The 14,394-nt window shown below is 36.0% G+C and overlaps 1 protein-coding gene across 2 annotated transcripts in view; it reads left to right on the forward strand.

The window, feature by feature from the left end:
* Positions 1 to 14,394, forward strand: part of GABRG2 (gamma-aminobutyric acid type A receptor subunit gamma2) — a 113,163-nt gene that overhangs the window by 86,141 nt on the left and 12,628 nt on the right. For both annotated transcript variants that reach the window (XM_060634938.2, XM_060634939.2), the window contains exon 7: positions 8,390 to 8,542. In XM_060634938.2, the coding sequence (XP_060490921.1) occupies positions 8,390 to 8,542 (153 nt within the window). The remainder of the gene's footprint in view (positions 1 to 8,389; positions 8,543 to 14,394) is intronic.

Consider the following 14,394-nt stretch of genomic DNA (forward strand, 5'->3'; position numbering starts at 1 on the left):
TTGCTTCCTTCTCTCACTCCCCTTCTTCTGAAAGCTTAAACCCACAAGTAACTCAACCCAGCAGGAATTCTTGACTCCACCTCTGATTCTAGGGAATATAACTTGAAGCAGATGTCTTCAGAATCCTATCCTCTCTTTGCTCAGTGGAGAAGTCAGAGGGAGACTTTAAAAGATAGATTTAGCCTAGAAAAACATTTAAAAATTATAAATTATACTTTAATTTTCCATTTTAATTTTTCAAATTGTTATTATTTTTCCATATATGAGTTTAAAGAAATAATAGATGTAATAAAAATGGTGACGTTTTGAAATGAAAACACACTATTAGACTTAATGGAGAAGACTGATTGATCTGTTTCAGCAGCCAAGCCCCTTTGTTTTCTTCTCTCATTAATTGAATCTGGCTGAGAAACTCAAATCACCAATTGATTTTTTAATAAGCGTAATGCAGTCACTCTGATATAACTGATTTCCTATCCCTTTTTTCTTCTTGGCAAGTGGTTAAGATTGCTAACAGCTCACTGTGACCTTATATTCACATCTCCAGGGATTAAGTTCAGCAAGGTGTCCACTAAAAATATTTCCAGAAGCAATAATTTCTAAAGTGAAGCTTAATATTTTTAAAGCTCATGGTGATCTCTGCCTTGTTCTTAAATGTTTTTGATATAGAGCTCACCCAAGATTTTCTGCATGACTTTCTAAGCTAAAACATTTATTCATTTAACAAATAATTGTTGAACTCATTCTGTGTACCAGGCACTGTACTAGATGCTGTGACTAAAATAGATGGGTAGGTATGGCTATTTCCCTCGTGGAACTCGTGAACTAATTATAGATTGTAATCCAACATTCACACCAATCATAGACTTTGAATTGTGATCAGTTCTCTAATAGTCATACCTACTGTGAGGTTTTACTGAAGACATTAGATCTATTGATTTCTTTGATGATGGGATAAATTAATGGACATCTGAAGGCAGAATGGAGTTAATTAAATAAAATAGGGATATTAGAATTTTAGCCAAGACAATCAGCATATGAAAAGAACCGAAGGCAAGAAGTAGCAGGGCCATTTAAGGAATCACAAGAACCCCAGTTGGAGTGCAGGGAATACTATTTAAGATGAGGTTAGAGGCTAGAGTCAGGGGAAAGACCATACAAAGTCTTAAAGGGCAAGTTAAAGGATTTTAGTGTGTACCGATATCATTGGATCCTTATTGAAGGGTTTAGAGGAATGTATATGTGTGTGACATGATCAAAGGAGCAGGGGGTATTCCAGAAATTGGAGGTAACAGGGAAATGAAGACATAAGAATGAGCAATACCCCTTGGCAGAGTAGAAAGTAAATCAGGTTGGGTGGGCATTAAATGGAGAGATGATAAATGGTGTGAGATACAGCTGGTATCGTTCAGTATGGATCAAGGTAAAATGGACCAGAAGCATATGTTAAGCAGTATGGATTGTATACTGAGAAACATGAAGGGAATGGCATGAGCAGAAATGCATTTTAGAAAGATTGGTCTAAACTAGCACTGTCCAACTGAGTTTTCCAAGATGAAGTAGCTTTTCTAAAATCTGTACTACCGCAATATAGTACTTACAAACTGTGTATAGTTACTGAGCATTTGAAATGCCCTTGATGAACTGGAGGAATAGATTTTTGAATTTTGTTTAATTCTATATTTTACTTAAGGTAACTACCATCTTAGCACAAGTCTAGTCATAGTACAGAGCACGTGTGTATGGTAGTGTGGTGGTGTTGGGACATTGGGAAATTGGAATGAGGAAAAGGAGCAAGGAGATGAGCTAGGAATCTGAGAGAGACAGAGGAGGTCAGATCTTCCTGACAGAAAGATCATAGAAGTGTAAAATGAAAAAGATTTAATTTACTTTGTCTAGGGCTTAAAGAACATGGAGGAAACAGTGAGGTTTAGGTTAAATTCAGATTATAGACAGCCTCTCATGCCAGACTAAGGGGTCTGGACTGTGAGGAGGAACATGGATCTCTTTAAGGCTCTCAAAGATTGGAATATTTATGCAGAAATTTCAGAAATGTTTCTTGCCAGAAACTTAATTACGGTACTGAGCACCTGACTGGCTCAATCAGTTGAGCATCCAACTCTTGATTTGGGCTCAGGTCATGATCTCACGGATGATGGGATGGAGTCCCATGTGGGGCTCCACACTGACAGCACAGAGCCTGCTTGGGATTATCTCTCTCTTTCTCTCTCTGACCCTCCCCCACAGGAAGGTGCACTCTTGCAAAATAAATAAATAAACTTAAAAAAAAACATGGCATGTTATCATGTATATGTTTTGATAGACCCTTTGCCATTGAGTAGTGATGCCATATCCCTAGGTCTTTCTTAGCCTGAGGAGTCTTTGATGGCAAGGATTACAGTTTAGTCGTGTTTCCCTTCCCCTGACTTCACAGGATCTAGTTACTGAAAGAATGTTGAATGTAATTCCAGAAAAGTTAATAGGACTCTGAGCATCATTGGGAATGGTGGGCAGGTGATGGACACAGAAACACATGGGAACAGCTTGTATAGAAGTTAGCAGCCATTTACCATTTAAATTTTGAAGTCATTACTTCCCCATAATACTCTAGACTCCATAAGCTCAGGGACTGTGATTCTGCCCAAGGTATGCTACTCATTCTTTTGAGCACACAACAAACCTGGAGAAAAACTTCATGCCACTTGAAAGGCAATATTTACAAAGCATTTTTTGGGGAAAAAGTATTTATTCTAGATATCTTGAAGTTAAATATGTTTTTGAAAAAACTATTTCCATATTACCTTTCAAAAAGCGAAGTATACCCCCACCTAGAGTGTGCAGCTCTTTGTTTACATGTTGTCTGTACTGTAAATTATTTGTCCCCCAATGTAATAGGCTGAAAATGAAATACTTTCACTTGGCCTTTCACTGATCACTACCAAAGTTGAGACTCTTCATTTATCCATTCATTTGCCATTCATTTTGTTTAACCTAGTTAAAAATTTGGGTTTCTTTTCTCAATGATTAATGGGAATTGTTTATGTATCAGTGATATTAGCCTTTGACTTCTTATTTTGGAGATAGATTATTCGGTTGTGGTATTTTGCCTTTTAAAATTGCCTAAAGCATTCTTTAAAAAATTTTTTTTAAGTTGTCATCTGTCTGTCTATTTAGGTAAGTAAACTCTCTCCCCAACCTGGGACTAACTCACATCCCCAAGATTGAGAGTCACATTGCTCTACCAACTGAGTCAGCCAAGCACCCCTAAACCATTCTTTATAATATGGGAGTTGTACCTTTTAAAAAAAATTTTAATGTTTTGTTTTAGTTTTGACACAGAGAGAGAGAGACAGAGCATGAGCGGGGAAGGGGCAGATGGAGAGGGAGACACAGAATCTGACTCTGGGCTGTCAGCACAGAGCCCCATGCACAGCTTGAACCCACCAACTGTGAGATCAGGACCTGAGTCAAAGTCAGATGCTTAACCAACTGAGCCACCCAGGTGCCCCATGAGTTCTTTTACATGCTAAAGATGTGAATTTTTTTCCATTATGCTTTTTATGTTTTATGCCTTTTTACAGTAAGATTATAAAGATATTCTCTTATAGTTTTGCCTTGTGTAGGATTTATATCTCTTGTAGTTTTCCTTGTGTAGGATCACGCTTGGATCTTCAGTCCATTTTAAATTTATTTTTGTGAGGTGATTTACAGATCTAATTTAAAAACAAACTCCCCAAAGGAAAATGTGGCCAATCAACTCTCCTGCTTTCCTATGGCCAAAAGCAACCTCAGAGAAGGATACCACAGATTCAAGTATTTAATAAGGGGTGATAAAATTAGATCTAATGCATTGTCTCAATACATGTCTCTATCTTAATTATAGTCAAAAGAAAATTATCTTTTCCCCATTTAATCTATTTAATTTAGAATAACTTGTGAGATTCCATTGGTCTTAATCTCCATATTCCCTAATAGAATGCTCTATGCATAGCAGTGATTCAAAAATGTTTGTTGATTTAAATAAAGAAGAGACTATGAAGAAAAAATGTAAAGAAAAGCATAGTACTAATAATGCCTTCAAGTCAATCTAGTAGAATAATATATACTCTATTCAATGATATTTAAGTGGAATAAGAGTCATGAGTGAGGAACAAAGTGAAGTATTTGTTTTACTCACCGTCCTGACAAAGTATTGATGATGTTGAGATAATATACGCAAATCATTCAGCCCCAGTGTCTGTACACAGTAGGTCCTTGTTACTATATGGTAGGTAACCAGAAAATACTTGTTTTCATTATTTCAGATGTTCATTGGGGTGGAAGACTTTTCTACTGTGGAATCTTTAAGTTTTTAGGAAATAGTTTTATATATGAAATAAAATACTAAACACCGTAATAAACGCTGAATTTTAAAGGTTTAATATGATTAACAACATAGCTTAAAAAAATGAAATTCATTATTAATTGACATTGATGGTCTCTTCATAAAACCAGACATAAGAAGCTTATAAAACAATAAAGAAAGAATGGACCTTAGTGGGTGTCATTCAAATTCTTTCCTCTCTTTTCAGTTATAGCTTGTGTCTATTATATGCTAAATTAGGACACAAACAGGGACTAAACTAATTTATAAAATGCTATGACCTTAAATATCATATGTTAGAATAAATCAATAGATGAAATATATTTAAAGTGGATGAAATAACCACTTTTGACTTGGTTGGCATTTAAACCTTTTGGGCTTAGGAATCACTGATGTGGCACTTTCAGAGGATTTGATTTTATAGGCTTCTTGGCCCAGAGTTTTTAAAAATACAAAAAGGGATGTGGCCTTGGAGATAAGACAGGCATCAGGCTGTCCTGTGAAGCTGCTTTGCTTTTAAATGGCCTGTTCCCAAGTTTGAATTCATAATCTAGTGGTGGAAAAGCTTTGGATTTTCTGGCAAAGATGAAAGATGCTCAGAAGCTATTACCTTAAAATAGAAATTGATAGATAAATAAGCTATGGAAGTTTAGATTCTGACCTGAAAGGAAGTGGAGAATTGAATTAGATAATTATCTTGTTAACTTCAGACAAAATTAAAGTTCACCTTTAAGAGAATCAGATCATTAATGCCAAAGTATAGATTCTCATTCACTTACATGATACGAAGTAAAACGAAGTTACTAATATTGTGTAGATTTATTTAAAATATTTTAATTTGTAAAGTCTCACTTAAACACGTGTTTAAAATGTGCAGAAAACTCTCAAGGACTCTGAACATAGGGAGAAAAAGTGCCACTGAATATTAATTATTTAAAAAGAAAACCTTGCCTTGTTTTTCCTATCTAGCATATGAGAACTTGAATTTGCCTTTGGTATTCTGATCAAAGAAACAGGAAAGAAAAAGACAGACATTCCTAGGGATAATCTCAAATGAAATGTTTTTACTCCATGATCATAGCCCGTGTCTGTTATATTCTAAATTAGAAGAAAAGCAGAGACCAAACTAATTTATGAAATGCCATGACTTTACAGAGCTTAAGTTCAGATAAATCGACAGAGAGAAGCATAAACTAATCAAGACCTACTTACTATCAGTGAGAAATTCCTACCTTTACATCTTCAGGAATAGTTGCTAAATAATGGCTACTCATTGATCTCTGAGAGGGAACTTGTGGTCAAATGGAAGCTGAATTTCCCAGTTAGTGTCTGGGTCACTGTCACTGACTTAACCAAGCCTGACTTGGACAAATGACAGTACATTAATCCACCAAAAGGCAGTGTTAGGAGGTTTCATAACCCCACTTAGGAAACTGCAGGATTAGAGGAAAGTCATTACTCCTTGGAGGAGTAACCAAGGGGGTTTCCTGTCTCATCAGCTTGGAAGGGTGTGGAATGACACTTGCAAGTGGGAAGGAAGACCTGGACTGAGGAGTCATAACTCATTCTGCTAAGTCAGTCATCTCTGCCTGAGGCTTCTAAAGTACTTGATTTTCAAATCGAATCTAAATCTCCTAAATAAGTAGAGAAACATAGGCACAAAGCCAAATAATTAAACCAAAACACAGGATTTGTATTTTGTTCTTTATGTATTCTATGACAAATTATAATTTAGTAAAGAAAAGAAACAAGATTTGAGAAGTGGTCTCAGGTTCATCTCCCATTGCAAGAGCAGACATAGTCTTTGAAACTAATATTCTCTAAGAGTGTAAAGAAAATATAAATGTATAGTAACTGAAATGTGTCTCCATAGCATATTATCTAGTTAAAAAATGTAATTCCCTAAAATTTCACTTGGAATCATACAAAATGCAAGACATGATTCTTTCTTTTGATCATTCATTCAACAAATGTTACTGAATACCTATTTGGAGTCAATTAGGATGCTAGGTACTGATAGTGCAACGGTATGCTAAAAGAGACACTGTGAATTCGTGCAATAAATTCTAATAGGACAGATATTTATAAAAATAGCCACACATATGAATGAGAAACTAAGAATTGCAGTGTTATGAAGGAAAGCCATAAGATTCAATGAAACATGAGAAAAATGTCTCAGCATAGAAATTTGGTTATAAACCGGGTAAAATAGGTACTTACTGGTGTCAGTCACCAGCATATTGTTCTGTGGCTTGCATAGAGAAAGGTCCTGAGAATAAGAGGACATTGTTACAAATCTTAGGGTTCATTATAGGCACTGTTTCCTTCCCTACCCAGGAAGCAAAAAGTTTTATATTGTATATATTTAAGTAGGCATCCAAGGCACCATCAAAAAACACCTCAAAGAAAGAAATATTATCAATATGCTCGAAAGGTTTCCTTTCATCTAGTGGTCACATTACTTATGAAAGGATCAGAAGTCAGTTTAATCTGTTTTTTTTTTTAACCCAAATGGGCAAAAGATAGTTTTCAACATACCCCTTGTACAGAACTCTCAAATGTGTGAACATGAGAATTCAATATATGCTTATTTTCAAATGCTTTGCAGTTTTTTACTGAAGTATAATCGACATAAAATAACCTACTGGCTTTAGGTATACCTCATGGTGATTCGGTATTTTTATACATTACAAAACGATCTCCATGATACATCTAGTTAACATCTGTTACCATATAAAATTATTACAATATTATTGGCTATATCCTTACGGCTTATGTTTTATAACTAGAAGTTTGTAACTGTTAATCACCTTTACCTATTTCACCTACACCCAACCCCTCCCCACTCTGGTAATCAGTTTGTTTCCTATATCTATGAATCTGTTTCTGTTCTGTTTTTAGTTTGCACGTATAAGTGAAATTTGTCTTTTTCTATTTTACTTAGCATCATACCCTCTAGGTTCATCCATGCTACTACAAATGGCAAGATTTAATTTTTTATGGTGTAGTAATATTCCATTGTACATATATTACATCTTCATCAGTTTATCTATGGATGGACACTTAGGTTGCTTCTATATCTTCGCTATTGTAAATAATGCGGCAATGAATATAGAAATGAATATTTCTCCTCAAATTGGTGTTTTTGTTTTCTTTTGGTAAACAGCCAAAAGTAGAATTGTTAGATTGTATGGTATTTCTATTATTGATTTTTTGAGGAACCTCCATACTGCTTCCCATATTGGCTGCACCAAATTATTTTCTCAGCAACAGCACACAAGGGTGGTTGACTTTTCTCCACATCCTTTCCAATAACTTGCTATTTTTTTCTTGTCTTTTTGATAATAGCAAATCTGACAGGTATGAAGTGATATATCACTGAGGTTTTGATTTGCATTTCCCTGATGATTAGTGATGTTGAACATCTTTTCTTGTGCCTCTTGGCATTTGTAGGTCTTCTTTGGAAAAAATGTCTTAAGTACCACCCATTTTTTTCATTGGATTTTTTATATTAAGTTATGTAAATGCTTTATATATTTTGGATATTAACCTCTTATCAAATATATCACTTGCAAATATCTTCTTCCATTCAGTAGGTTGTCTTTTCATTTTGCTGATGCTTTCTTTCACCACTGAAAAGCTTTTCAGTTTGAAGTAATCTTGTTTATTTTAGCTTTTGTTGTGCTTGCCTGAGACTGGTCCAAAAATATGTGTAAGACTGATGTTGAAGAGCTTACTGCTTATGTTTTCTTCTAGGATTTTTGTGGTTTCAGGTCTTACATTCAAGTTTTTAACCCATTTTGAATTTATTTTTGCATATAGTGTAAGGTATTCATCCAGTGTCATTCGTTTGCATGTAGCTCCAATTTTTCCAAAACTATTCATTGGAGACTCATTGTACATTTTTGCCTCCTTTGTCATTGACTAATTGACCATATCAGCATGGGTTTATTGCTAGGCTTCCTATTCCAAATGCTTTTCAGTTTTGATAAGGGTTTGCATGGTGCTATCTTTGTTCTGTTCCAGGAGATTATGTGGTCATGTCTGTCTACTTTGACCTGAGCAGAAGAATGGGATACTTCACCATCCAGACCTACATCCCCTGCACACTCATCGTTGTCCTATCCTGGGTATCTTTCTGGATCAATAAGGACGCTGTTCCAGCCAGGACTTCTTTAGGTGAGACACATTCCTTTGTGTTTTAGTGTTTCAAGTACCCAATATCAATAATCTTCATTCCCCTAAGTTGATTTGCTTTTACCTCAGTCAGCAATTACATAGAAATGCTGTTATGTTATGCTGTGTTATGTCATGTTATGTCATGTTGAGAGAGAGGCAGAGAGATAGAGAGAGACAGCGAGCAGGAGATGGAGAGAAGGAATCTTAAGCAGACTCCTCACTCAGTGCAGAGCCTGACACAGGGCCCAATCTCATGACCCTGATATCATGATCCGAGTGAAATCAAGTATCAGACACCCAACTGAGATACCTAGGTGCCCCTACTATTTCATTTTGAAGAAAACTAGCATTAAAAAAAGTGTTTAAAAGTTTTCTAGTTCTAGTTTTCCTTAATTACCTTCATTTGCTTTCTTTGGTAAATTTTCTTAATAAATTTCAATTAACTAGGAAAAAAATCAAACTTCTAATTTCAACAGATTTTTGTTTTGGTCTCTGGGCAGCTATATTTTGGAGCTGCTCACACAAGCTCATAAGAGCTCATTGTGTTTATTCTTTCCAAACGTTGTATTGAGAGATGTCACATTGGTAGACTGAAGTCAGCCAAGGTGAGAGTATTAACATCATGGAAATAGGCAAACACTAAAAATCAGGACTGCCTTTTTTTCCCCAGTAAATTGTCACACATTTACCAGTGCATAACTGATGTCTATTAATTCCAACATCCACAATTATTATGACATTTGAAGACATATACACAGCCATTGGCTCTGTGTAGAAGAACACATTTAAAATGCCATTTTTGAAAAAATACCTGTAACATTTTTGGAACACCACCATTCACTCCCCACCACACACACACACACACACACACACACACACACACACACACATACTTTTAAGATTATTTGAGGTTGCTTGATGTATTGTATATGTGATATTACCTTGGATTTTCATACATCTTTCCTCATGTGAGGAAGAAGGTTCACATAGATTATTACAAAGCCACAGACTCACAGGGACATTACAGTCTAGGTCCATGAATGATATTTTCATACTACATAAAATCCCTTAGATAACTAAGAATAGAGCTGTCGAAAGATGAATTATAAAATCACAATCCTCTTTCATCAGCTCTGTGAAAACTAGAACCACATCTCTTGCTCAGTCTTTGGCTAGAGAGTCAATACAATTGCAATAGTCAGGAGCTTGGGTTTTAAAATCCAATAAATCTGGATTTCAACCCACATGTATAATATAACCTTGAAAATGCTCTTTAATTTGTATAAATCACAGTTTCTTCAAATGGAGAACATATATCATTTTCTGTACCTAACTTGTAGGGTTTTATTAGGTTACATAAAGTATTCTATGTAACACATATGAAATATAGTAAGGCCTTAGAAATGTTAGCAACTACAGGTGACCCTTGAATAATGTGAGGATTAAGGGCTTTGACTCCACCTGTGCAAAAATCAATGGATAACTTCTAACTCTCCCAAAACTTAAGTACTAATAGCCTATTGTTGACTGGAAGTCTTACCACTAACACACACATTGTATGCTACATGATCTATGTACTGTATGATCTTATAGTAAAGTAAGGTAGAGAAAAGCAAATGCTAAGAAAATCGTAAGGAAGAGAAAATACAGTACTGTGCTGTTTTTATTGAAAAAAATCTGAATAGAGTGGACCCATGTAGTTCAAGGGTCAACTAGATAGTCATTTTCAGACAAAATGACCTGTACCAGGTTATTAAAACTGAGGGCAAAAGATATTATGGGAAGAAGACATCATTTGCATGTTTATCCTCTTCTAAACCTAATTTATTTTCCCATCTGTTTCAAAATAATTTTATTTTGATTTTTCTGTTATATGGAGTACTTTATTACAAGTCCTATTCAAAAGTTATGAGATCTTGTCTGATACTTTAAGCTGAAACAAATCCAAAATATGTTGAGACTATTACTTTAGGACCATTATGTCACTGTGATTAGAATGCATTGCATTACATGCTCACATGTCTGTCTCTCACAACAGAATGTAAATGTTTTTTTCATTCCCAGTATAGTGCCTGGTGCATAGCTGGTACCTCAGTGATTATTCAAGTAATGTATGCTCTTAAGAATGGATGGAACAAATGCATTAATGCATTTCAATCTACCCCTATCAAAGATATTTTAAGGAAAAGCTTTTAAATCAATCTCTTCTCTTGAAATTCAGACTTCCACTGGTCAAAACCCCTCTTAAGACCATTTGGTCATTCATTTCGACCACCCATTAAGTGAATGCTCATTGGCAAAGCACCATGGTAGGAGAAGGGATCTAGGTGAGTGAGCTAAGGAATGAGGGAGAGGCCCCTGAACAAATAGCAGGTAGGTGTTCCTATTTGTTAATCTTTGACTACAAGTCCTGCATGTTTAATATAGCACCTGTGCCCTTTCTGCTCTTTACAAGTGCATATAGAAGTTGAAATGACAATAAAAATTATTATCACATATTTTAGGGGTAAGCAGAGGGCTGCAATGTTAAATGACATTAACAAAGTCACGGGACCAGCAGATAGTACATCTATCTGCACCTTGGATAATGGGACTTATATTTGCTCTGTGTGTGAGGCCTTGTTGAAGGCTGTAGTGGGGAAAGGTGGGCCAGCTGAACTGACACAGTTTCTCTGCATTAACTTTGCTGTCTTCTCCTGATGTAGAACTTCTTAAATTTAACTGTGCATTTAAATCACCAGAGTGCCATTAAAAGTACAGCTGCCTCAGTCCAATCACAGGACATGTCGATTTCATTTTTGAAATCATGGCCTGGGTGTCAGGATTAAAAAGCAATTTTGCAGGTGATTCAAATGTGTGATCATATCACCTTTTCCAGTGTTTATAACCTAGAGTTAAACCAGATGACTCTAAACCCCTGTGGATCATAAGTTTCTTGCTGCAGAATAGTGATAGGCAAGTTGTTTAGTAAGTGAGATAAATATACCTGTGTGGCTCAGATTCTGGCTGCTTTCTGAGCTCAGACCACAAGGGCATGGGGGGAGCAGTTATTTTGGAGCTTGTACACTTGAATGTAGTTTGGTATGCAGGCGGTAGCTGGTAAACCTTAATCATGATTTAATGACGATGGATGAAATGGTAAAAATACCAGTTGGTATTTTTCACCTAAGTAACCTGAGCTACTTAAGTACCTATTTTTCACCTAAGTAATGTGAGGTAACATGTCTGAGAGCTTACTTGATGCCAAGACTGGAGGAATTGATAAAACTTGTGGATATTTTTCATCCATCCCAGGTAAGAGAAGTCTAATTCTTTGCTTGGCAAAACTGTGCTTAAAAACCACCCCCAGCTATCTTGTTGGTTGGTAAATGAGTTAAAACTACACTTGTCTGCCACTCATTGTTCTCTTTCCTGAGGCTCCCAGCAGAAACTTGAAAATATCATGGAACAGTTTCCTTAAGGTTCTTCTTTTAAATGGCTGTGATGAACTTCCAAGTAGCCTAAATAACATTTTCTCAACTTGCTTGATAAGTGTTTAACTTACATGTCAGATCTGTCAGATTTTCTGAAGTGAATTTATCTATGGTATCTACTATAAATACTGACATTTTCACTCCTCCATAGGTCAAGTGTGGCTTGAGGCCTGAATGTGAAGGGAAGGTCAGGTCCCAATTTAGTTTTTAAATTCTCCTCCCCCAAATATCAACTGTAATTAAGTAGTCAAGAACTTCTACATGAATTAATGCATAGACAACTAAAGTGAAGCTTTTTCAGTTTGAGAAGCAGACTATTCTTCTCTAAAATAAATATCTTACATTTACTGATATCTTACTAGGAATTGACAGTTAATGAACATTACTTAATCTTCATGAGAATACTGTGGGGTCTGCCCCTCTCCACACCATCCCAGTTTGTAGAGGAGAAATTTGGCCATTGCTGAAGTTCTACCATGGCAATATGGAAGACCCACAGTCCACATCATCCCAGATTAGGAATATACACTAGCTTCCAAGTGTCTGGGGCTTCATGCTGCATATTAGATACATATTTGTAGAGAACGAAAGAATATAACAATGTGGGTCAGAACATAGCATTTTATTTATTTATTTTTTTTACTTTTTTTTTTTTGAGAGCGAGACTGAGCGAGCATGAGTGGGGAGGGGCAGAGAGAAGAGTGAGACACAGAATTCAAAGCAGACTCCAGACTTTGAGCTGTCAGCACAAAGCCTGACACAGGACTCAAAACCATGGACCACGAGATCATGATCTGAGCCGAACTCAGATGCTTAACCTACTGAGCCACCCAGGTGCCCCAGAGCATTGCGCTTTAAATCAGATTCCACAGGCTTGCATCTCATCTCATCTCTGTCACTTACTACCTTGGACAAATTTCTTATTTTTTCGGTGCTTTTTTTCACCTGCAAAAAAAAGGGATAACAGTGATAATCCTCATTGTGAGGATAATACATCAAGTGCCTGACACAGTACCTGGCCAAAGAAGGAGATCCATAAATGTTAGCTGCTTTTATGTGCAGTTAAAACTCTCTCCTCCAAGTCATCAATATGAAATCCTATTTTCAAATGTAGGGTAACTGTCTCTGTCCTTTCATGTATACACTATTCATTGATTGCTTCATTTATGAACTCAAAAGATATTGAGTCCAAGAACTACACTTGTCCATAAAATTACAAAGGACATTAAGATAGAGGTCTTTTCTGTTGTCTCAGAGTATACAGACTAGGAAGGGAGATGGGTTATTCCATAATAATAATATAGGAAAGAGGATAGGATTTATAACTGCAGTTCCCTGATCGTTCCTCCCTCTCTGTGAAAGGCTACTCTTTTCTGTGAAGTGATTTCAGCCAGCACAGATCTTTCCCCTCTTGAGAATTTCATAACAGAAAATCAGAGGAAACTTGATTTCAACTAAGACATAATGGCCCAAGAAAGCCACATGGTTCTCGTGACTTATTTATTCTATAACTGGAAGTTTGTACTTCTTAATCCCCTTCACCTATTTTGCCTATATCCCTCCCCACCTCCCCTCTGACAAACACCAGTTTGTTCTCATGAGTCTGTTTTTATTCTTGTTGTTGTTTGCTCATTTGTACATTTGTCTTTAGATTTCACATATAAGTGAAATCATATGGCATTTGTCTTTGCCTGATTTATTTCACTAAGCATAATACCCTCTAGGGTCATACATGTTGTCACAAAAGGAAAGATTTTATTTTTCTTGTAGCTGAGGAATAGTCCATGGTGTGTACATACCATGTTATCTTTATCCATCCATCTATCAGTGGATACTTGGGTTTCTTCCATGTCTTGGCTATTCTAAATGCCACCGCCAATAACCATAAGGGTGCACATATCTTTTTGAATTAGGGTTTTCATTTTTTTCAGGTAAATGCCCAGAAGTGGAATTACTGGATAATGCAGTACTTCTATTTTTAGTTTTTTGAAGAACTTCCATACTGTTTTCCAGAGTGGCTACACCAATTTACATCTTTAACAACAGTGTGCAATGGTTCCTTTTCCTCCACATCCCTGCCAAGGCTGTTATTTCTTGTCTTTTTGATACTAGCCATTCTGACAGGTGTGAGGTAATATCTTACTGTAATTTTGATTTCCATTCCCCTAATAACTAGTGATGCTGAGCATATTTTCATGAGTATCTCGGCCATTTCTGTGAGTCATCTTTGGAAAAATGCCTATTCACATCATCTGATCATTTTAATTGGATTCTTTACTTTTTTAGTGTTGAGTTGTAGGAGTTCTTAATATATTTTGGATATTAACCCCTTATCAGAGATACCATTTGCAAATATCTTCTTCCATTCTGTAGGTTGCC

The sequence above is a fragment of the Panthera onca genome, chromosome A1 (genome assembly GCF_046562875.1).
Source record: "Panthera onca isolate mPanOnc1 chromosome A1, mPanOnc1 haplotype 2, whole genome shotgun sequence".
Lineage (NCBI taxonomy): Eukaryota > Metazoa > Chordata > Mammalia > Carnivora > Felidae > Panthera > Panthera onca.